General features: G+C 40.9%; 1 protein-coding gene across 1 annotated transcript in view; it reads right to left on the reverse strand.

Moving 5' to 3' along the window:
• Positions 1–499: 499 nt before the first annotated feature.
• Positions 500–25,807, reverse strand: part of ADAMTS17 (ADAM metallopeptidase with thrombospondin type 1 motif 17) — a gene marked incomplete at its 5' end in the record, with an annotated part of 183,263 nt that continues 157,955 nt past the window's right edge. The window contains 4 exons of the mRNA XM_010177095.2: positions 500–1,369; positions 4,515–4,692; positions 19,697–19,849; positions 24,249–24,453. Coding sequence (XP_010175397.2) covers positions 1,218–1,369; positions 4,515–4,692; positions 19,697–19,849; positions 24,249–24,453 — 688 coding nt within the window. The remainder of the gene's footprint in view (positions 1,370–4,514; positions 4,693–19,696; positions 19,850–24,248; positions 24,454–25,807) is intronic.

Below are 25,807 nucleotides of genomic sequence, written 5' to 3' on the forward strand. Positions count from 1 at the left end.
TGCTCTGATAGCACCAAACCTGATAGCACCACAAAAGAAAGACAGGAAGCATTAAAATAGAGTGAGTAAAATCTGAGTGAGTGAGTATGGCTTCAACAAGCTCAAGATTACACTTTGAATGTCTTGTATCCCTGACTGCTTTTGACTCAAAAGGCTACATAACCTCAGGTGTATACAAGAGCCAAGAGATAGGAAACACTTGTTCTGCTCTCCACTCCCTTCTTCACACAAGGGTTGCTCCAAATCCTGTTTCTGTACCAACCCTATCCAGTTTCATGGTCCTCTTAAAAAAAACCCAAAACCATTCAGTCTCATTATCTCATTGACTTCTGAAAACTGGAGAAGGATTAGGCCAAGCAATCCCCCAGTGAGCTCTACTGGATGAAAGGATTTCTTGGCTTCTCCCATCTCATGTAAACAGTTCTTGCTTAAAAATAACTATCTACTGCTGTTAATAATCTTCCATTTCATTAAGCTCAGAGAAAAATTAGGTTTCATAAAAGAAACTGTATTATTTTGGGGAAAAGAGAGAGAGGATTGTTTTTTTTAAAATCAGAAAGAAGAGCAATCTCTATTAGTTGCTCTAAAAATATGACTTGGATTGTTGGATATAATTATATTGACTTTCCTGCAGGAATTTCAGAGATGTCCATCCTCTGCTATCAGTTTTCACAAGTTTTTACAGCAAACCCTCTCTTTAAATTAAGCCTTTCATTTATGTGTGTCCCTCCGAGCCCACTCCACAGTGGGATAACAGTTGGGAATTGAAAACATCAGATGAAAGCCAAGATTAAAAGATTAAGTAATGTCTCTACCTTTGCTGAATTATTTTGCCAGAGGCCTTCCTCCATGGAGGTACCCATAACATTAGTCAACGTAATCACTTTGCAACTCTTGTCCTTTTCTTTAACGGTAGCAAGCCATCCAGTGGCTGGTGATTTAATATATTAAAGTAAAAAGCATTAATGAAAAATGTAAGAATGTCAAAACAAGATAAAATTATTGGCTCCTTGAGATGACTCTTTCTGTTTGTTTTTTTTTAAGGTGGATGAGTGGATTACTTTGGTATCCAGTCTGTCGAATTAGTTTCAAGTCTTATTAGGTTTGCTTTGGAATCCACCACATTGTAGCAACTCATGAAGTTCCAGTACTCAGACCTACTAGTCCGTGATTTACATACAAATAGCTGTTATACTCTAAGAAGTAGCACAGGTTCATTAACTCTTCTGCTGCATCTTGTTTGCATAAAAGTCTCTGCAAGTCTGGCAACAGCGCTGATACCACCGCATGTCTTGGCACAGATTCTTCTCCCGGATCACCCTGCAGTACACTGTCCACTGGTCGCCTGTGCACTTGTACGTGAGAGCAGCTTTGGACAAGAAAAGAGAGGAGAAACTAGCAGATTAGCCAGAGGATAGCATGGCAGGTGGGATCAAAATCACTGCACATTGGGGAAGAAAGGGCCAATCTCGCTGTTGGCGCTGGAGATGAGATGATGTTCTTTCTACTGAAATATCAAGCTCTTGGAAGTGCTTACTGCAAGGGTGTAGCTGGACATGAGTGAGGAGTGCAAGCCTCCTCACCTTGTAGATATTTTGTCTCAGTGACAAATAGGCCTAGATTTAAGCACATGGCCTAGATTTAAGCACATGAACACTACACAGCAGTCAGGGAGAAGCTGAGTGCTCCCAGGGAGAGCGCTTGACTAAGGCATGCTTTCAGCATTGGCCATCATCCTCTTGGTGGAGAACATTTTTACAGAGGAGCAAACTCAAACCCAATTTGATGGATGTAAAGATAAATTAATAGGAAGTAAAAAGCATACTTCTTAGTGTAGTAAAACCAGTAGGACAACAGTTAGCTCTTGGGAGGGGGGGATGGATGTCAGAAAACCCCTCAGACCAACAAAAAGTTTGTGCAGAGGAGGGGAAAGCAGCACAAAGACTGTGGCTGAATCTGTTGAAAATATTGTTAAAGGGCCACATATGCTTTTATAAAAAAATAATGGTAGCAAAACTGTCCACTTGATAAAAGTGCACACATAGAGTGAGTGCTTTTTACAGTATGTGATTTATAAATTGTATGTAGCGTTCTTACAAATGCTGTGATAAATGGAAAACCTTCTAAACAAATAGTGTGGCCTCTGAGGTTGGGGAAAAATTGGTCTAATTAAAGAATATTGAAAGGTGCAGGAGCACCTTGAGTCCCTTGTTCCTCATCTCTGCTGGATGAAACCAGGAAAGGCTCTTATCCTGTATTTACCCGTGAGTCTCTGTGCAAAGCATCAGGAAACAATGGCAGCAAAACTGGTAGGAATGTTTATCACTGAAGCTTTGTTCAGTTGGACAAGAAGCAAAAGTTTGATAGAATTTGATGAAATGAAGTTGCACTGTCCCAGAAAAAAAAAGGAACATGAAGCCAATTTTAAAAGATCTTATTGTGAAAAAACAATTAGAGTAGATGTGTCCATCCTAAACAGGAGGAGGGTAGAGCTCTTTCTGTGTCTGCCAGCAGTGGAGGGGCTTTTTGAGGGGATTAGATCTGCAGCACTCTCCACTAGCTATGGTTCCAACCAAGCACAGAAAATGGGATGTAGCTGAATAAATTACACAGCTTGCAAGAACATCTGAGATAGACCTTATGAATCTGAGATGAGAGACTTTATATAATAGAAAGACTGAGCCACAAACAAGGCTAGGACTAATATTTTAGATGTCCAAGGTCCTTATGAAGTAGGACAGGAAGCATGTTGAGGAAGTGACGTGGGTCAGGTGCCTGAGGGACACAATAAATCCCCTCTGAATGTGTCTTCACTGAGGGACAGGTGAACTCCACACTTCTGGAAATGTTACCTGGGACAAAAAACATTCTGGAGTGGGGACAAGGCAGCATGGGTTTTGTAGACTACTGAATTTTTTTTCTGCATAATTTTTTTGTGAGGTTTCCATTGCAGAAAAGAGAAAATTTTGTTTAAAGATAATCCAATGAGAATTGTTTATAAGCAGGAGGAGCAAAACACTCAATGATATCTTTCTGCTAAGATCAAATATCATTGTTTCTGGCCCTGGTGATTCCAAGTCGGGTTTAGAAACAAAAGCATCCCAAATTACTTGCAGATTACTTTCAGCAGAGACTTGAGCCTCCTCAGTCTTCTAAACATGTGAGCTTCTTATTGCTTTGTCTTAAAATGTGAATTAGGTTGGATTTCTTGTCTCATCAGTGTATCAAGGGCTTATTTCTCAAATGAAATGTTTTCCTTTCACTATGCTCTTAGTGCTAAAACATCTGGGAAGTACTCTCACGTGTTCTTAAACAAAAGAGGTTAGAAGCTCCTTAGTATGACTGCATTTGCTAGAATAAAATTTCCCATGTTCTTTTAAACATCTGTTAAACTTTTGGGAAACAAATTTCAGTTCAGAAACTTCAAGTCTAGTCCTAGTTTAAGTGTTATTTCATACTAGACAGTGCTACTAGAAAATGGTTCTTTATTACTTAGCAGCTCTGCCTTTTAATGTGTAGGCTTCTTAGCCTACAAAACCAGCTCTGCTGAGAGGGTGGGGGCTGTTTTTCCTGGTAAGCTCTTAGCAGCATTGTTTACAACCCAGCCTGGTGCACTGAAAAGGAATGGGAGGCACCGATGAGGCTGTGTCAGTGTAGCTGATGGCTTAGTTTAGCTTCATCTTAATGGTGATGATGTGTGAAATGTAAAGAAACCAGCTTGGTTCTTGGAGCTGTGGCTGAACACACAGGGCTGAAGTTTGGAAAAATATATTTTTATCCCCTTATAAACTGAGCAAATATGACATGGAAAATCATGGATTCTCTCAATTTTGTATTAACAGAAGCATTTTCAACTAGAGTCATTTCTTAAATAGTGTTAAGGTGTTAGAGGAAACAGATGGCTTATCACCAAGCCCTCATCTCAGCCAGGTGCACAGGGGATGCAGGGAGGGTGAGGAGAAGGACAGTGACAGAAAATCAAAGGGTTCACAGAAAGAGGCTGAATGCTGTCTTGCCTCCCTGGGCAAATTAATCCATCAAACCACATTCTTGTTGCAGCAAATGGAAAGGAAAAAAGAGAACTAGCAATGCTCTACTTGTCACGGTCATGTACTTTTCTTGGGACATGGATGAATAAATTATCATCCTTTACACTTACCACAGCAAAAGCAGGGTGTGAAGGTGTTTGTGACAGAGGAGGATATGCCTGTCAGCTCCCTCACCTCAGTGACAGTCAGTCCATCACCCACCATTTGTGTGCTCCTGTTGGTCTCTCAGCTCTACTCACTGCTGAGTGCTCCAGCTCAGGCAAATCTGAGGCAGGGATTGATGGGTGAGAGAGGATTGATCCACACTAGACCTTTAGTCTAGAGTCTGAGTTGGGGGTCCTCTCCTAATTTCTGGCCCTGGGCAATCCTCTGAAGCCCCACTTTTATCACACTAGGCACACTGGGACCCTGGGCTTTGTCTGGTCCTTCGCAGGTGGCATCTTCCCCCCAACACCCCTCACTCACCAAGTCTGGGCGAGGTAATTGTGTTGACGTTGATCTTCTCATTGCAGACCTCTTGGTGGCACTGCCTGTAGGCTGGCGGCTTGGACAGGACAGGACACTCATTGCCATGGCGCCCGGTGACTTTGTGCATACACTGGACCACGCGTGACTGGAGGCCTTTCCCACAGGTTGAGGAGCACTGGAGAAGAGAAGGCACTGAGACATGGTCCAAACAGAGCAGCTTCCAAATCACATACACACATACACCAGAAAAACCCCTGCCAGACCTGAAGTGTGCAGTGGGCTGGCAGCTCACTATGGTGCTGAGGACTCAACAACAGGGGCATCGTGTCAGCCAGGGACCATTCAGACACCAGTTACATTTATCCATGATGATTTCACAGCTCCAGGGAGTGCTGTGAGCAGAGGAACTGTTCTGGCAGAGAGGAGGAAGCTGAACTTGTCTGAGGAAGCTTCTGTCTGAACTTGGTCTGAGTCCATCTACATTGACTGCCCCCTGCCCATGAGGTTCAAGAAAGCAAGAGATGCAATTCTCTTCACGAGCCACAAAAAGGCAAAGCTGGAAAATGTATACTGCTTAATTACAGACAAACAGCTTCCATCTCCCTCTCCATGAGGGAGGTACCCAGTGGTACTGGTTGTCTTGGTTTAAAAGCCCTCTCCAAGACTTGGATGGTCTAACAAGGCTTCCTCCACAGACAAGATGACCACTGCCAGGCACTGATATAAGATAAAACTGAAGACCACAGCAGAGGCAGGCAGCTCCTACTGCATGCCCAGACCTCTAGAGAAGCTCTGTTCCAGTATATAGGAGAACACAGGTATTCAAGTATTCCCTCTCATCCATCCCTGCTAACTGTCTGGCACTTGTCTGTCCTCCTGGGAGCAATTGCCAATTGTACTCTATGAGTTTTGGCTTCTATTAGCCAGGAGGCCCAGCCTGTTTATATGCTCTCTTTGTTGTCATATAATTGGAGTCCCTACCTCTCCCTCCCTCTTCCTCTGGCCCAGTCACTCGTGATTTACAATGTCCTACTTGCATGCTGTTCAATTTTAATAAAGCAAACACAGTGAGCACAGTGAGGTGCACCAGCTGGAGTTAATAAAAGAACCTTGTATTTAAAATAAAGAAACAATGGGTTGCAGGACTTTGGTAAGATTTCTATTTCTGCTAAAGCCACACACAAGCAAATGATGGGGGAGAGGAGGAGGAGGTGGGGGAAAATGCAGGAGATACTGTTAGGATGATGTCGAAAAGATCGTGTTTTCTGTTCTCTGCTGTTCCTGAACAAAGTCAGGGCAGTGGAACTCTCTCCCTCAACATCACTATCACCTCAGAGTGGTACTTAAAAATAGCATGCCAAACATTGAAGAAGCTCAAAAGATGAGCACTGTTGAGGCTGGACTGAAGTCCAGCTACAAAGGGTGTATAAGCAGTGTGGATGCTTGAAAGATGAGGACTCGGGGTCAAAAGAACACATGGACATATGTAGGGCTCCACCTCTCCCACCTATTGGGGACAGCACAGCAAAGCTGTGGTCATTTTGTTCTGGAAGTATCACGAGAAACCCCTGCTGCTTCTCAAAGACCATCTGATACAAGAAGCATAGCTTTGTTCTGGGTTGAAACACAGGGAGCTTTTCCTTCCTGTGTGGATCATTCAATGGCCTGATAAAAAATGGCCTCATATTAACAGGACCACATAAAATAGAGCTGATGGATGCTCTATCTTTGCTGCTGATGGATGCTCTATCTTTTCTGCTTCAGAAAACCCCGTGCAGAAATACATTTACACGATATGAACAACTTATTTCTAGGTAGGAGGAGATGTAGAATCAGTGAAGCCTGTTGTCAAAAATAACATAGACTCTTAATCTATTCTTCTTTAATCACTCACATTAATGGCTGTTTATTAAACAGGTTTCTTGTACTTGGTGTACTCCCTGAATTTGTATTTGCTTTTCTCTTAATTTTCCCCCTGTATTCCACCTGCTCCTTCACCCAGTGCCTTTCTCTAGCACTGAATTTCTCCATCAGGAACAATCTCTGGCTAAGATCCCTGGTGGACTTTGATATTAAGCCATCCTGGTGTGCAGTTTACCTCTGTGTTTCCAGCTATGCAGCCCCCTCCAGGACCTGATTATTGTATTACGAAGGTATTATTAAAATTTTACATGTATTTTGGAACTTCTTTTTTAAAAAATAAGCAATATTTTTTTTCCCTATACATCTTTCTTATTTCAACTTAGGGTCAACACACTAGTTTACAACAGATTTTTTTGCACTTAGATTTTCAGATGTTGAATTTCCATAAAAATTCAGTCCCCTATACATCCTTCTTATTTCAATTTAGGGTCAACACACTAGTTTACAACAGGTTTTTTTGCACTTAGACTTTCAGATGTTGAATTTCCATAAAAATTCAGTCACTGTTAATACCTCAACAATTATTATAGCATTTAGGACTATGCTGAATGAGCCCTTCCCTTGTATGCCCTACAGTGACCTATTCCAAAAAGGAACTGTTAAAAGTCTCTTATTTAAACTCCCTTCATAACTTGAGCTTGCTCAGTGAGATCTAGGCATGTCACTAGTCTTGGGTGTCCCTCTGCTCTTCCCCAGCACTGTGTGCCCTCAGGGACTTCTACCAGTCTGAAAACCAGTCAGGCATGGCCATTAAATTTGGATTTAAAGTTAACAATTTTTATCCTGATAAATGCAACTATTAGGCCCTTCCACTTCACTAGTCATAGGCGACCTCTAATCCTCAGGATTTCAATGGCACTTTTAGTCTTCAGAGTGATTTACTAATCTTAATCCTCACAAAACTCTTTGCAAGGGGAGTGAATTGTACGTCCATTTTACAAACACAATAGCTTTTACCACACAGGCATAAAATAACCCACCCAGGCCATGGGTTTCCTTCACATGATTGTAATATAGTGAGTCTGAAACCTCTGTCTCTGGCTTTTAGGCACTCCCTGTGCTAACGAATTCTCTTAACAGAGGGGAGAAAAAAAAGGAAAGAAGGAAAAAAAGAAAAAAAAGCATTTTTTTTCTCATAAGGTGAATAAGATTTTCAGATACCAACATACAAACACTCACCTACCTTTGTCTGTGTTCCTGTCTCTGCATTTGTTAACCAGCAAGGAGGGCAAGCAATGAAACTTTTTCCACAGACACTGCCAACTCCAATCCTTAGACAAATAACAGCAGAGTTTTTGCCCGAAGCAGTTTTATTCCTTCTCCTGGGAGACTGGGATCATCACCTATGCTATGCAATTAGTTTTTCACAGCCAGGAAGACAGATTTTAACATCTTTCTTGAACTCTTTTGGGCTTGGCAGCTAAAGGAAGGTTGGACATCTGGCTTATTTTAAGACGAAATTTTCAACTCTGTACTTGGATAGTCTCTTTCCTAGGAATTTCAATAGGAAATAGGAATAGATACAAAATACATACAAAGGGGGAATTGTTACTCGTGCTGCACTATGAAAAGAGGACATCATTAAAAGAGGCATAAAAATCAAACTCCAACTGAACAGCAAATTCCCATAAATACCTTCCCTCCTACTCTGGACAGCCAAATGCATTGCTACGGTCTCGCTGTTCCCAAATATTTCTGGAGCAAGAAAGCATATCCACAGAACAATTCTCAGGGCTAGATTCACTCTGTGTCCTCTGATACAGGAGGCTCAGGCTTGGACCCAGGTTATGAGAAGTTTGAGGAAGGAAAGGTGCTGTGGCCTTCTTGCAAACAGAGGAACTCTCACGCAGCCAAGAGCCATTTCCAGCCCCGCACTTGATGCAGCTTCTCCATACCTGGTACATCTCCACTGTGCAGAACACTGGGAGGCTCCAGTGCTGCACAGAGCAACTGCACCAATTGTATCTGAAAACACTGTTGATGGACACGGGATTTTTTGGGCAAATATTGAGTTCTTACACTGCTATTAACAAATATACTCTGAAAATTGGAAAAGCCTTTACAAGCATTGGTGTAACTCTCAAGATACCTACATGTTTTGATGCCATGATGGAATAAAGTGATCTGTGAATGTGAAGGACCAGTTTTGGAACCTGGTTTGGAGCTGTGCAGATCTCTGACTGCCACCTGAGCTGCTATGCAATTACTGAGAGAAAACCCACAAGCAACTTGCCCACTCTGGGAAGCTGGGGACTTGGACAAGTGGTTGAACAGAGACATCGGTGCCAAACAAAGAAGTGGGTTTTTTTCCTTCCACCAGGCATTGCCAGTGATATCACTATCAGAAAAATGTATATGCAAGATTCATGTAGTCTAACCATAACCCACTAAACTGACAATAGAGCCGTTGTAAATTGGAAATCCACCCACAAGCAAAGATCAAAGGATTGTTCTGCACTGTAAAAAAGAGGGGGGGTTAATGAATAGTTACAAAAAGTGAACATAAAAAGTGAACCTAATGAGAGCCCTTGTAACTCCCAGTTCAAACGCTGCTTGAGAAGGCAAAAGAAATACAAAAAAGTGCCTCCATTCACATTCTTTGGCAGTAATGTGCAAGCCAGTGGGGATATCCAGAAGGAAATAAACTCACAAATTGTCAAGGCAGCAGCTGCATTCATCAGCTTAAAGAAGATTTACTCACCGAAAAACTCCAACCTTAAGACCAGGCTATGATTTTTCAACTGGAATGCTATTTCCACCTTAGGATACTGATATGAAAGCCTGAAATCTACCAAAGATGCTGACAGATGTCTAATTGCTTTGAAAGCAAATGCCTCGGGAGAATATTAGGTATTAAAATAGAATGAATTTACAGTAAGTGCTGAGATCTGTCAGGGACTTCATCAACTCTTGATCTACAAAAGATAACCAGAGAAAGAGAGAGGAATAAGAATGAATGAAGGCAGGGCAGGGCTGCCGTTGGGCAGCTGGAGGAATGCAGAAGAGAGACCAGTCCAAAGAATCACTGTGTTGAGGCTTAATAGGGACAGAAAAAGGTACAGATTTACCAGGAGAGGGGACCAGCTGTGATCTGTTCAGAGCTGAATGGGATAATGAAGCATTGCTTATGCCTTAGGTGAGGGCTGCTGGCTAGGCAGCAATGCATTCAGCAATGCATCACCTTTAGAAATGTCACTTTTCTAAGAGATGTTGGTCTCTTTTGTAGGAAACTTGCTTTTTCCAGCAGAAGGTCATAGTGTTCCTTCAGCCAATCCTGAATGTACTCCAATATTTAGAAGGCTGATCTGTTGGAGGGAGATATAGTTCAAGATGATCATCATAACTCAGCTGAAGGCAAGATGGTTGTTTTTTTTCTTGATTCATCAGTTTGCAGTCATCTGATGTTTAAAGATATTGGTTTGCCCCGTTTGCTGACAGTTGCTGAAGCCAAGGATAACACTATGGCTAAAGCTCCAATATTCAGAGATAAAGTCATGCTTTACTGACTTCAGAGTTCAAGTATTTCAAGGCGTTAGGATAGGGTAGAGTGTTTTTCCCCCCAGGGGTCTTATTTCTTGCCTCTATGAAAGTCAGAAAGAAAGCAAGACAAGTTCCTATTAATAACATTCTAACACAGCATCTGAGATGAATGACAAACGTCCTGTAATTGCCCCGCTCCGAGACCTTAATAGTATACATGTGTGTGCTCTGAAAGGCAGTGCTCCCCACACCTTAACATCAGGCTTTTTATGAGCATCACTAATTTAAACTCCATAGTTCTAGCTGAAAAGCAGCATGTGATATGTTGTCATAAACACCAGGTCAACTTTCACCACAGCATCATGCTAAAGAAAGAAATTTCTGTCTTTCTGTCTTTTTCTGTCACTGATAAGATCTAATTAGCCCAAAGCAAACTCTAAGCTGTTTTTCAAGCTTCCTTGTTCTTTTCTTTTTCTTTTTTTTTTTTTTCCTTCCTTCTTTTTGAACCCCAGATCTGTAAAAAGAACATATCTGGTCTTGCTTGCAACAATCTTTCATTTGGAAACTTTTGTGAAATGACTGGTTTGTTTAATTTAGCCAAGAAAAAAAGGCATACCCTTCTGACTCAGGATGGGAAGAAACAATAAATTATAGCAGAAAATGCTCATGGCTGATGTGACAGTATCTTAGAAAGAGAAGAGAGAAGCAATCTGCAAACTGCCTACAGCTGTGCTTTCAAACTGCATGACCCTAAGGAACAAGACCTGACCAGTATATCCAGCACGTCTCACTGCATAATTAAGCTTGTCTTTGCTATTCTGAAAAGTTCCATTGTGTCTAGAGTTCAGAGATTAAGAGCTGAATGCATGAATATTCTGGGTAGTGACAGTGCCCCTAAGTACTTGGACAATGCAGCCCAGGTGGATACTAATGAGGAAATGCCATTGAATTCATTATACCAATCAGGTAGAATTTACTTCTCACAAGCTTTCAAACTGGATTTCAAGAACAGGATCAAGCAGAGATGTGAAATGATACAGTCTTGCCTACAGGGTGCCATATTCTAGCATGGCACCTATAGCACGTGTACAGCGTTTTGATCTGTGGCAGGTACCAAGTGGAAATAATTCATAGCTCATTCCACCCAAAAAACTGCAAGGAAATGATACTGACTCCTGTCGCAGACGTTGGCCTGAAAGAATATCTTGGAAACTGAAGCTCTACTGAACACTTATTTTAGTTATTCATCATTTAATGATCAGTGCTACCTAAAGGCAATTTATTTCAAAAAGTAATTAAACTAAGGACTTTGTTATGATTACTGAACTTCAGCTCATCTCTCTCATCTCAGTCCTGCCTGGGTTTTCTTTAGACAGGGAGCCACTCAGCTTTGAAATGCATGATGCTGAACTAACACTGCATTTTACCTCTTTGCCCAGTCAAAGAAAGGATCACCAGCTTGGTGACACTAATTGCTCTTTAAAGATGTTCTGCAAAATTGTCACCTTAATGCCTCAGTAAGTCCTTATAAATCACAAAAGGTTATTGGAAAGACTGCAAAATTATAGCAGTCCCTGCTAGCGATACATATTGCTCGTCATAAGGATTCAAGGAGCAAAAACCTCTTCAGATGAGTAGTACAAACTTTAAATGGTGAATTAGTTACTGTTCATATTTTTAAAAACATGATCCTAGACACTGTAACACCTCAGAGTAACTCAGAGAAAATGAATGCCAATATTTGAACAGACTTGTCTTTCATGCTTTCTTCTTTTTCACATTAAAAAAAAAGAGTAAAATAGTCACGATGGAATTCCATTTCCAATCCACTGATCTTGGTGGGAGGCTTTAATTCTCCATTTTAAAAAAAATGCACTTAATGAACTAGGCTTTTAAATAAAAAAATATCAAAAAGGAAAAGTTATTCTTCCAATTAATAGGATCACTGGAGGCTGTATTGGAACATGAGACAGTAACACTGTGACAGAACATGCTCCACTTCAAACAAAACACTGATGAAGACGGGTTTTTTGCAGCACATTCTCCTTTACTAAGGAACCACCAAAATAATTTATGCTATGGACGTTCCCAGAAACTTCAGCAGAAACGAACTGTGCAAAATGTTGTGCAAACAAGAAGCAGTCATTGCCTCAAAGGCATGAGCAGGACTTGGTTTCTGTAGCTTACAGTCCTCAGGGGAATGGCACGGCCAGCCAGCACTGCAGTCAGCATCTCCACTTTCCGTGTGGAGGTTTCCAACTCCAGAACTCCAGCTGTATCGACTGGGGCTCGCAGTTAGCACATGTCTAGATAGAGCCTCAACCTTGTTTTAGTGCCATTATACAATATTTACACCTCTGACCATAGCTCTGTCACATGTAAAATGCAAGCCATGTGCCAGAATTCTTCATTTCACACTGAAATCCTGAACTCGTTGAAGTCATTGGGAGTTGGCCATTGATTTTGGTCGGTCAGTGATTTGGCCTAAAGTATTATAAACAAAATTGATTTCACTGCAGCAGAAGAGAGGAGTGCTTTCTGCTTTGTAAAACAAACATTAGCTTTCTCTCACACAGAAATTTATTTTTCTAATTTTTCAATTTTATTCTACGTATTTCCTCAATGGAGGTTAAACAAAAGGTGATGGTTTTAGCTCATCACAACTCAAAAAAAGTACCATTTACTTCAGAATTACAGAGCAATGGCTTTCCATCTTCCTTGCTAAAGAGATGCATGAATTTTTTATTAGGATACTGGCAACAACTTTCCCAAACTGAGGAGTGTCCCTGGCTGGTATAACCAATTTGGAGCCATTTGTTCTCATCCTCTGTAGCAAGAGGTATTTGAGATTAGCTATTGGCAAGAAAAGCTGTGGTCTGCATAGTAGTGATCACCCACCAGAGGAACAAACCATGGGGAATCACAACTATCAGTACAACTTAGAGCAGCCCACAGGGGCAGTAGTTAGGTTTAGGACATTCTGAAGGTCTAGCTTCTGGTCATGCCTAGGAGAAGGAGAGGGTTTGAATATTAAAGCTTGCTGGGTCCTCTCCTGCCATATCCAGCTCCATCACCTTCTGGAGAACAATTGATTTGCACCAGTGAGGCCCTGCAGACAATATTCCAACATCAGTTTGCAGCCACAGTGCTGAATGCACATGAGCAGCCATAAATCATGAAGTTGTTTGCTGAGCCAAAGTGAGTAAGCAGCAGGAAAGAGCCTGTCAGCCGTGATTGTGCGACTGCAGTTTTAAGTGACCATCCCTCTTGCAGAGTTTTCTCTCAATTCAACAAGAAAAGTTATTTTCTCCAAGGTAGATGAAGATGAACTCAGTTATGACCTTTATGAAGAATTAACAAGTTGTCCATAGTTTATCATAAACAGATGGTGGGTCAAGCCATGTTTGTAATGAATGTTAGAACAAAGGACAGTTTGCTTCTATATTTACAACAGCTTTGAATGTACCTCTCAAACCACAGCTGTCCTTGATTTGCTCTTCTTATCGTGTAATGTGAATTAATCATTAAAACTGAGGCGTACAGAGTATTTTGTTCATGTTTCCAAACATTTGGAACACAGAAAACATACCTTCCTGGCACTGGAAGATTGTAGAGTATTTTTTGGGGAAAAAAAAAACAACCTAAAAAACCAATCTCAACACATTTTTTGGTGTACTGCAAGCCTAGGGGTTTTATCTCTCAGAGAATACAATCTACTGTGATCCTGCCAAAACAATTAATTTGCAATTACAAAACCCTTGTTACCACCCATTGTGATGAATGACTGCTGATCTTCAGTATGAAACACCTCAGTGTCTGGCACAAACCCAGTATTTTTCTTATAGGAAATTAGATTTTTTTCCTCCCTATTGTTAATATTCTCCTGGGATGAGAACCCACAGCCAGCATTTCACAGGCTGAGCAAAATACTGCAAAGAAATTGGCAACTACTGACGTCCAGGGAGGGCAGGTGGCTATAGGTAATTTTTCAGATGTGCTTTATCACTACTGACACTATTTGGCAACAAGAATATTCTTTAACATCGCACTTTGCCAAGTTGATCCTTACTAGTGCTTTCCAGTTTCTGGGCTGTAGAATCTTTCTAAATCCAGTGAAAATTGTGCCAGGTGGTTAGACGAGATGTTAAGTGGTAGAAAAAGATTTCTCCTCTACTTTCTCTCCCAGTTGAAGACCAGTTTGACATGTCATGTATTTCTGTTTTCACCTGAGAGGATGAATCTGTGATGGTTCCTATAAAGACCCAAATATCTCACCACATCTGGCAGGTCAGATTCTGATCTGCATGGCACTGGTATAAGCCTGCATTAACTTAAGTTGCTGAATTAATTTGGATTTACACTAATGTAAGAGAGACTGATATCTGACCCACTGTGCTGAGTGAGATCCTTGGCTTGTGGCCAGTGGGTTGTAGGGAAGAATGAAAGACAGTTACCCTGGATTTACATTGGGTTATCCGAGATTAATACAGGCCTGAGTATTTACAGAGCATCCACTGTAACTGCAAAGAAAAAATATGGCCAAGCCAATATATTACAAGGCTTCTATGTATCTTTCTTCTTCTAAAAATCTTTTCATTGGGCTATGTAATATAATAGGTTAATGAGCTAAATTGTTGCCTGAGGGACAGAAGTTGCATGTTTAAACTTCTACCCACAAAGCTGAAAATGCACCCTTGTGAAAGTCAGTACTAACGATGGAGCTAGTGCACCTTGCTTGTAATTCTACCTTCCTTGATATAATAACAGTTAAAAGGAAAATAGTAAAAAAAATCTGAAATAAAATAAACTGGGAACCCTGAGCTGTTCTGTGCTATTGGCTCGAAATACAATACTTCAGTCACAGGACAGAAATAGAGTATGTCGAGGCATATAAAATAATGACACAATTAAGTAAAACTGGAAATGAAGAAAAATCCATAAAAGACTTGTGGAGAATTGCTCCTGTTATATAATCTGGCCTGTTCAGTTATACCCTAGAAGAGTCCAAAAGCCAACTGGAGCAAAGGAACTCAAAAAATACAACCTTGGCTTGTACATTTGCTCCTGAGTGCTTTTCCTGCTCCATTATGACTAGAGCAGAAGGGGAGAGAACTGAGGACACAGGGAGAGCCTTGGGTAGCTGGAAAGCAGTACCAGTGCTGTCCACCTTCAAGCACAACTCCACCATAGCTAGCCAACACATCAACCCTGCATCTCCCTGCAGTGTGCATCCCTACATCACCTAGGATGTGGTTTTGAGTGTGTGAGTCACAGCAGGCTTCAACGCAAAGCCAGAGTCCCACAACTGATCCCTTCAAGCCCAGCCTGGAGCAGGAGAATGGTACTGACTCAGGATGTGCATCCTGCTAAGCTTACACAAAGACATTCAGAAAGACACATTCTGTTCACTACTTGCCTGAATTCTTCACAGGAATGTAACCCTCGACATACAGTTTGTCAGCAAAATACAATTCATCATGAAGGAATGAACTACTGTCTTGCTAAAGCATCAAGAGACATATTTTCAGCAGCCTAGGAGTCTGAGGCAAAGGTGGGGAAACGCAGCAACCAACCAGTTTGTTCTTCTGACTAGCACAACTACAACAAAAATGTAAAAACATTTCCAGTGCTAGAACACTTAACAGCTCAGATTTCAAACAAGGAGAAACTATTTCAAAGCAGAAAGAGCGTACGAGATGTTTGTTTCTTTAACTGAATGCAAAGTGGATGTGGAATTTCCTTTTGGAAGAAATGACTGAATGGGAGATGGCTTGGATTCCCATTTGTATGTTGCATCATATATAAAAAAGGATGATACAATGAATTGCAATTCTGAAGAGTCCAGGCAACAATAAGAAACTGATTTCAGATTAACACCTTCAGTGGGTGTCTTGCTGTGCAATTTATCTTTCTACTAGGTTCAAAGACTCAGACCAGGAACAGTTTAGCTATGTAACTTGTAATACCAACGCTGAGTTTGTGTTAAATGCTAAAAATAATAATTATATCCCTTTAAGAGAAGGGGTTTAAAAGAGAAGTTGCAGTAGGGCAGCAGAGAAGTTGGAAGTTTAATAGCAGTGGTAATGGAGGTTACACGTGGTTACTAGTAACACAATACTCTGGCTTTAGAATTAGAGTAGACAGTCTGTTAATCTCAAGCACTGGACTAACAAAGATAGCTTCAAAGACATTCAAAATAACTTTACAGATCTGGCCCTATGTGTTTGCAAAGTGAACTAGATATATCATTTCCTCATGCAACACTTGAAATAGGCTGCAAATAAATGGGGAATATGCAAATATCACAGCCAAGACTGCTTGCTAAATCTGCTCAATTAGCTCCAAATGCTTTCCACAGCTATGATATGCACTAAGGACCATCTGCAAATAAACCTGACCAAAAAAATGGAACAAAATTTTTCTTCTTTAGAGCGCAGACAGACAATGGCTGCAGAGCCATTACTAAGGCCAGTGGGCAAGGTTTTGGCTGGTAGCTGCAGGTTGAAGATCAGCATGGCCATGCCTCCAGCCCTCACCTCTTCTATACACAGAAGTGGATCCAGGGTTTGAAAACATAAACCCACAACTTTTCTGGCATAGATGATATTGCTGCCTGCTCTTGCACCTTCTGAATGCAACAGGATCTAAGATCTTACGTAGGATAACCACTTCCACTGCTGTCAGGCATGAGGTGAGTTATTTCTATAGGGCTGGGAGCTGCTTAGGGATGAGAGCTGTCTTCTCATGCACAGAGCCTATGTATTCTATAAATACTACTATTACTAATATAAAAATAACAGACTGCCATTACCACCCAAACAGCCTGTTCTATTTACAAGTTGTATTTGGACTCGACTTTTTAAATGAGGTTTTGCCTCTTTCTTACATGACTTCCTGGTATCTTCAAATGATCTTGGTTTGGGAAATTAAGAATTGGAGGCCAAGTCACCATGCAAGCTGTTTGCACATAAATCGTCAAAGCCCTTTATTTTAATCTGTGATAATTACTACTGTTAGTTAAATCTTGCTTCCCTGATGATTCTTAACAATAAGTAACAAATGCACTAATTGCAAAAAGTTGTTACTTGTTCTGAGATCAATTTGTATTAATAGAGAAAGTTTCCATCTTAGTCAGCACAAAGCTCTCTCACAGAGATTTTTACAGCACCAGCAACAAATGTTTTACAATGGAATGTTACCCTGGAAGTATGAATTTTAAAGAGTTCACTATAATCTCACTACCGCAGACTTTGTACTTTTCTTTAAAGAGGAACTGTTTAAAGCTGGACAACACCAGAGGAGCTGCTGTAAAGGCTCTCCCCCTAAGTGTGAGCCCTGCGTGAAAGCTTCTGGCTCCTCATGATGAAAATCCTTTGCTTAGGATTCATGAAGAATTGAATTCCGCACCAGATATTTCAGCTATCTGGGTTTCTGGGACAACACATTTTCTTCAGAGAATTGTATCTACCCGTACCCTTTTCTAGCAATCGAGTGCTGCCTTTTGTTTACCCCTCTACTCAGAGAATAAGAATCTAATTGTGTGATCTAAGTGTCCAGTCAGAATTAACCAATATGTCTAGAATTTTAAATGCTCATTATAAACCAAATCTAAGTCCAAGAACATCCTGCTGGACTCACACAGGGTGAAATTCCTGGGAAGCAGAGAGTTGGCACAAGCTCTCTGCAGACAGAAGCAGGCCACATATGCAGCACGTAAGCTTTTGTGCCCTTCTGCACAGGGAGGAACCTGATCCTGAGTGAAGAATTGCAAATAACAAGTGATACTGCACTGTCCTGCTCACATGCAGACACTAAATCCATCAAGAACGCTATTTACTGTGAGCAGTGTGTGACTGCAGCCTTTCTAGCAGCGAGCCAACATCTTTATCAGATTGGAATCATTCATACAATACTGAGCTTTCAATCCGTGTAATCAGTGAATACACAATTATTTCATATTCCTCCCTATAAAGAGAATCCGGGTCAATTTGCATCCCAAAACGTTTTAAAATTCCACAAATAAATAAATAATGTTATTTCACCTGTTAACACATGGGAACTATTTGTTTTGGCCAGTTTGCAGGAACTCTGTGTGCCAGGTTATGAATAAAATAAAGTTCAATACTCTAAACATTCTGTGATACAAATTCCTGGCTCAGCGTAAATACAGACCTTTTGTATGTGGCAGGTTCTTAATGTGTTCTCCAGCACTGACACCATTAAATTCACGTATCTTATGACAGAGTATGTCTATAAATATCTATAATTGCTAATAACATTGTAAAAAAAAAAAAAAGCAATTGTGCAGATAAGCCAATTTGCCCATCATGGGGGCCTCTGTTACACTGGATTTTGCTTACACTGGAGTCTGGGTTTTTGGAAAGCAAAATGCAACTACTGTATCCCAGTGGTTTCTGCACATGCCGTACATTCCAGGACACAAAGTAGGGTTTCTGTTTAAAGAACAGTATAGTTACAAAGATAAGATAAAACCAAACTGGAATATAATATTCCTGGGAAATTTTAGTTCTATAATGCAAACATGAAGGCAGTAATGTAAAGGATGCTTTAGGAACAACACTGGCAAAGGCGGAGTTTCTCACCCTGCCAGACCTCCTTCCCAAGCAAAACTACCTGTTACTTTAAGATCAGAATGCAAATACAGAGCAGACTCAGCTCTGGTTTAATCCACTGCATTCAGGAATTAATTCCACTGATGTCACTGGAGAAACTAAGTTCAGACAGGCCTAAATGAAGGTAAAATCCAGCCCTGAGGAAGGGACTGATGGTTTTGGCTCTGCCTTTAAATTCATGGCTTGCTTTCATTTCAGGTGGTTGGAATAAGTCTAGGACTGGACTATGCTGTGTAGGTCTCAGACTAGCATGAAATTCAGCTGCATAGCTCTAGTCTTGCATCTGTGGTAATAAAACAGTGTACTGTCAGACTCTGCAGATCCAGGACCTGCATGAGGCAGAGGAACAGAACTGAGCTGTCAGTGCTCTCAGTTACCCTCTGGTTGTGTGTGAGCCTGTTGGGGCTTCCCCACACTTCCCTCCAGAAGTATTCAGTTTAACAATAGATATCCCAAACCTTCAGATTTACCACCTGTGGGATGAGAAGATTATGGTCCAACTTTCTTCTCAGCTCCATACTGATGCTTTGAGGGAGACAAAACTCTCACCACAGCCCCTTGTTAGACTTCCCTTTTTCTTGGTGACTAGGTTCCTAACTCAAAGTGCAAATGTTTACTATATTTATGCTCAAGGCAACCAACCTTCTGCTATTTTCTTTTTAGCTCGCCCAGGCTGAACATGGGACACCTCTTCAGTTCTCTGCACTCCTGGATGATACTGCTAACAAACTTTTCTCTGTAGAATTCAATCTGCTGGCTAGAACTGTTCAAAGTTTGCTTTTTGAAATACAGAAAGGAGTTTCAGCATCATTTACAAAGCTTTTTGACACGAAGAATCCACCTGTGGTGGGAATCTTGTGTAGGTTTTTCCTTTGGATGGTTAAGCTGTCAATCAATACTCATTCCCATCCCATTTGGAATACACTTCTCTAAAACCTGCTGGGCCATATCCATAAGCCTGTGTTGCAATGTTTATGCATAAGAGGAAAGTTTAAATCCTAGGAAAAAACTCCAATCAAAACCAGTTAAACCGTTTCTTTCCAAATATTTAAACTGCAAATTATCACAGAAAGCATGCAGAAGCAAAGCACACTGAGCATCTTCACACTTTGAAAGAAAATACCACGTAGCATTCACTGTTACCTTAGACCAATCGCCTGTTTTCCATTCGTAACAGCCTGTGTGATCCTCACACTCTTCCTCATCTCTTGGCCTGGTGGCTGCATCACATTTTCCTTGAGAATTTGTGCACGTCACTGTTCTTTTCTGAATCCCCTTGCCACAGTCTGCCGAGCACTGCAAAACAACAAGTATTTGTTTTCTGTCACACGATGCCTAGAAATTATAACTTTTATCTTGGTAACAACATAGCTAAAAGGAAAAGTTGGTTTTATGAGCACAGAGGAAGGCTGATAACCCTAAGACTTTCTGCCAATAATCTAAGCTCCTTCCAAATACAAAAGAGTAATCTGAAAAGCATGATATCGACTTGTGAAGTATTTTACTTATGAAAAATGGCAATTCTGAAAATCAACCTTTGAAAAATATCAGCTGGCATTTTGCTAGCATTGGTGTTACAGATGAAAAAAACCCACTGAAACCAGCATTTAAGAGCTTCATACTGAAAAAGGACACACTGAGATTTGCAACACAGAACTGCCACATCCCTTCATGTATCACGGGAGTCAAATGATGGCAATAAAGACATTTTTAAACCACAGTAGCATGAGACCACTGTTACTAAGCCATTTCTGCAGTACAGTTTGTACATACCATGGCAAAGTCACAATTCTCACACATGTTCTCATGTGAAACACACACATGACCTTCACTCTTTGTTTTTGTCATATCCTCATCGCTATGTTAGTTCCAAAGAACTTCAAATGTACGAAGGGGCCAGCTCAGGAGAGGCACTATTCAGTGAGCCACAGTGTTGTGATCGGCTTCCAGCCTTGGCCCGAAAGCTAGGCAGACATCAGCAGGGATGAATGACAGACTTCTCAACACCAAAAGCATAAGCAGGGACTGTTTGAAGTCCTCTGAGAAAGCAGCAGACTACTAGAGCTGCTAGAATCAGTTGCTGAAGGAAGATTTGATGGAAGCATTTGGGCACTCTAACAAACGTTCATGTGAGTGAGCACAGATTGTCCACAAGTGTTTTTGTGCCTGGGCACTGTGAAGGTACCTTCTAAAGAGCAGAGATATGTGGTCACCCATTTGTTGTCTCTGCCAATGATTGGCTGGAAATTCTGTTTCACTAGAGAATTTGTCTTGATTTTATTGACTGTACTAGGTGGGGAAAGAACACTGGTATGAACTGAAACAGAGAATTTCTGTTTTAAATAATCCATTCAGTAACAGAATAACTGATCTGCTGACAGATCTGCTGATGCTGTCACAGCCATCTGAGTACGTGCCACTACACAACAGCATAGCTAGTCTCTCTGCTCTTCATTTTCATGCCACTGCAGTGGTTAAAAGTGAGAAATTTTCTCAAAGAGCCACTGGGGACAGGTGGGTGGAAAAATGATATATGTACCAACTGAGATAAAAACTAACCTCCTCCAGTATGTCAAGTTCTCCCCTTCAGGGGATCAGCATGGAAAAGACAGTTGATTTGACACTGAATAAATAGTGAAGATATGAGATATTCTGTGAGGTCTTTTGAACATATTCCAAGAAGCTTCTCCATCCAGGGGGTCTATGCTAGAAACAAGCGTCAGCTTGATATAAATTACATCAAATGGACAAATCTCAGCATGCCTGTCTAACCGTCTTAAAAATACAATCCAGGCAGTTCTGACCTGCTGGCCTTGTTAAGGACATGAATGACAAGCGTTTATGAGCTGGCAAGCAAACAGACATGGCTTTAAATACTTCAGAGCACTACAAAGTGACTTCTTGAAAATCTGGGAAACCTTCCACTTAATTTACTATGTGCTGCTCATGGCGTGACCTCCTTACGGATGTAACGTCTTTGTAACAGGCATAATTGTACAGTTCTGCTAGATATGGGGATGAATTCTTCCAGGCTTTGCAGAACTCCAGAAATTGCTTTGCTGGATTCCTCAAGAGTACAAGAGGCAGAGATCCCAGGCTGGAGCTCCCTAAATGGTACTGTAAAACCATGAATGTGCCCCAAGTTGTATAGACTGTCCCAAATTATATATCATTTTCCTCAGACCTCAGGGTGGACTCCTCAGGGTTGCACTCATTCATCTCAAACTACAAAGCACAATATATAAAATCCTTCAAATGGTCCAATTTACTCAAAGTAAATCAAACTGAAGTGGGAGTATTTTTCACAGTAGGAGAAATCTCTAGGTGGGTTTTACAAGCAAGTCTGGGAAAAACACCAACTGTTTGTTCTTCCCACAAACCTTAAAGTCATTCACAGATTAATACTGCATATACTTTCCTAGACAAAACAGCATTTGCAAAAGTTTCCAAAAGATCTTTGGTGGTCACATATAAATCATTCTCTTTAAGGGTTTTTTTTCTTTCTTCAAGTCCTCTGTCTTCATGAAGAATTTCTTAACGTACAGTTTTTACAGAGATTCCACAGCAGAGCAGTCTACTGAATAATACGCACAGTCCCCAAGTGTCCAGCTGAGATCACCATGTCTTATTTTATTAATAAATTACTTAGTCAAATCCCACAAGGTTTTGTAAAGGATCATCACAACTTTGCAGTTAAGATACAGCTCCTTTATTTGAAGGAAGTCCGTATTTTTTCTACTCCATTTCCCTAACAGTAGAAACATTCACCTTTTTCTGACAATCTCTATTTTTGTCATTAAAAATGAGTTGAGCAGAACTTTGTCCAAAACAATCTCAAGCGTTTGGCAATAAAAGGGGAACTTAATTTTTTCCACAATGAAGATTGTATTGGAATTTGCTTTGAAAACACACATTTTTGACCAGACATCAATGTGGTCAACTGTTTTTTGTTGTATAACCAGAAACTTCAACGAAATAAATGAGAAAATGGATTTATAAAATGATACCACTACTGTGATATTTACTCCACAACATCAGATTAAAATGTTAAAGATTAAAGTGATTACTACTGAAGAAAGTCCTAGGTATGAGAAGTGTTCACACTGGCAGAGCATCAAATGTGTCCTGGAGTCAACTGTGCTACATAATAGCAAAAATGTGCCAAAATTGAATTTAAAAGCACAAGTGGGCAATTACAAACATGACAAAAGTTATATAAATTTATCAAAGGAAAAGCAAACCAGTTATTGGAAAAATGATTTAAAAGTAGTATGAATTTGCAAATGATTTATGTGGTCACAAATATGGAAGATTACCACTCTGGAAAAAGTTTTCTGCAACTTGACTTACTCCATTTTATAAAAGGAGGGAGAAGTACCTGGAATTGTTAACAAAAGACCCCATGTAAAAATTCCCCATGTAAAACGGGTAGGAACTGCACCATAAGAATAGTCTCAGCTATAAACAGCTCAGCTGGTTCAGCTACAGGAAATAAAGAGGGCTTCATCTGAAAGGGTTAGTTCTATAACACACAAAAGACCTATCAGACAATGTATTAAAACTTTGGTGTGCTTCTCTGCATCTTTGGAAATGAAAGAACTCAGAAAGGAAAGGAATCTCTTGCATTAGTGAACGGATACAGTATCCTACTGAAAGGAAATGCTACTCCCATTTCATTATCATCTCAAGATTTCTTGTTCAAAAGGTGGACAGTGGAATCACATTTTGTTTGTTAAGAGTCACTTTTCCTCAGTGCAAGGACCTCTTGTATCCTCAGCTTCTGTGCCTTTTAAGCACATTCCTAACAATAATATTTCGCAAATGCTCTTTAACAATGTTTTAAACAGGAGCTCACTGCTTCAAAATAAAGATGAATAACAAGGAAAGATCCTTCCCACAGAAACAACTGTTGCTGAACAGTCCCGTAACACAGCCAGTCTGGAATGAGACTGGTAGAGCTGTAAGGCAGAGCTGCACCAAGAGTGAAAGGATCTTCTCATCATGCAGATAAGCCAAGATATACAATATCAAAACATCCTATTAGGGCTGTTACTCACAAGGTACAGACCAAGGTGCCCTGTATTAGCTGAATCCTGGTGTAGGCACACTCCCAGTTCACGCGGTTGCTAAACAAAACGTAGGCTAACTGTCTAGACCACGCATCATTTATATCTAAAATGAGTTTATAATATCTGAGAATAATTTCTTAACTCTCTGCAGCTACATGGAGATGCACCTTTTATACAAAGGATAACCAGCTTTTCCATATTCCTGGAATTACACAAAAGAAGGTTGGACAAGGCCCAAAGATTGTACATTCTCTGTAACATGCAGATGCTTGATAAATCTGGTGTTTGTTTCATACTGCACTTAAATGCAGCCAGAAGCCTTGGTGGGTTACTACACTTCTGGCCTCAGGTCAGTGAAATATTTTTCCTTGCTGGTCAGAGTTTTCAGATGGAAAGATATAGTTATTATAACATGATATCTAAAACCTGCCTTAATGACTCATCTGGTATGGAATACAAACCTCAGTTCCAAACTGATCATCTCAACAAGTGACACTCCTACCCAGTGCCCCAATACTGCCAGGCACTGAGCGTGCTGACCTTGAGAACATGCTTAATTTTAAGCATTTAGTTGGGTTAGGGCCAGCTGTGTGCAGCCTGGCTTCTCTCTTGAATCAAGTTCCTACCTTTGACCACTCTGATGCTTCCCAGATAGAAAGGCAGTCCCGTCCTTCACAGCTTTGTACTGTTGTTGGTTTGTTGCCAAGGCAGTAGAGATCTCTCGTGTTAACGTAGGTGCCATTTTGCAACTGATAAACACAAGTCACTTCCCGGTGCTGGACACCTTTCTCACAAGTAGCAGAGCAGGGACTCCAATGGCCAGTCACCCACCTGGGAAGGAGCCAGAGAAGGAATATTAAAAAACTGGTGGGATAAAACATGATGCTTCACTTAAAAACTGTAAAAAACCCAGCAACTCTTCCTAGATTTGTGGGTTCTTCAATGGTGCTGATGCTGGTTCATCACACTGAGATCATCTCATGACCTTTGGGAGTTGAAGTGTATAAAGCAGAAAAGTGTTGGTATAGGAGTGAACATCCACTCCTGTCTCCATGCTAGACAGAAACACAAACTCCGCATAACTCCCTCTACAATGTGGCTGCATTTTTCCCCCAGATAAAGACAGACTTGTTCTGCAGACCATCCTATCCCACAAATATTGTTGCCTTTGAGAGGCACCTGGGAAAACCGCAGCTACATCTGCATGCACATCTTCACTGTGCAGCGGAGCTGGGCAGAGAGAACCTGCACAAACTGTACAAACTGGGATGGTGCCACAGCCAGACACCCACGCAACATGGCTTTCCCACGCCCAGGACCAGAGTCAGCTTCTCTAGCCCTACATTATATGACCTCAAGGCATACAAATCCTCTACATCCCAGACTATTAGAATGTAAAGATATCTCCTGCCTCATTTTTAGTTTACCATCTCACAGCCGCTGGTGAGATTTCATATTTCCAGGATGTTTAATTGGAACCTCATCTGTTTGAAGTTCATGGCATTAGGGGCCTCAAAAATGGAGAATAACTGGCCATGTTCATTCTTAGATAATCTGAATTGCATTTAACTGCCAAGGCTTGAGAAGTACTTAAAAAGTCAAGATTTTCCCTATAGAAAGGATCCTACAATGTTGTTTCAAAGCTGCTGTAGCTCACAAGGATGTGCCATAACCCAGCCTGGATAGGGGTGGGTGGGGGGTATTTCCCCATACTCATCATTTCTCTGAGCCTTTGGGATTCATTTACTTTGCAAGCACATTTCAGTTCCCATTTCCTTCCCCTTTGATCAAAGCGTGCTGGGAACAAACACATGGCCTTTTGTTGTTGTTGTTTGCTTTGTTATGTCTTTAAAGACTCTTTGGCAAACACGCAGCATGATGTTGTGAGGTGTTTGGGTTCCTCCAAAGTAAGGAGTGAGCAGTCGCTGGCTGTGGGCATGCAAAGGAAATGAGGCAACCTCACCCCACTGTCTTCCAGCTCAGTGTAAGGCCAGTTGAAAAGTTCTCACTGACTCCAGCAAGTGCTGGAAGCACCACTGTGGTTACAAGGCACTGAATAAAATGTCTATGAAGAATCTGAATTAGAAGGTATGTAGGGAGGAATGATTTTTTTTCCTTAAGAAAAGCAGCATCGATCTTTACGCTTCCTGCAATCTGTCAATAAGGAACATGTTCTCTGTAATTA

Source organism: Antrostomus carolinensis, unplaced genomic scaffold (assembly GCF_000700745.2).
Source record: "Antrostomus carolinensis isolate BGI_N321 unplaced genomic scaffold, ASM70074v2 scaffold20131, whole genome shotgun sequence".
NCBI lineage: Eukaryota > Metazoa > Chordata > Aves > Caprimulgiformes > Caprimulgidae > Antrostomus > Antrostomus carolinensis.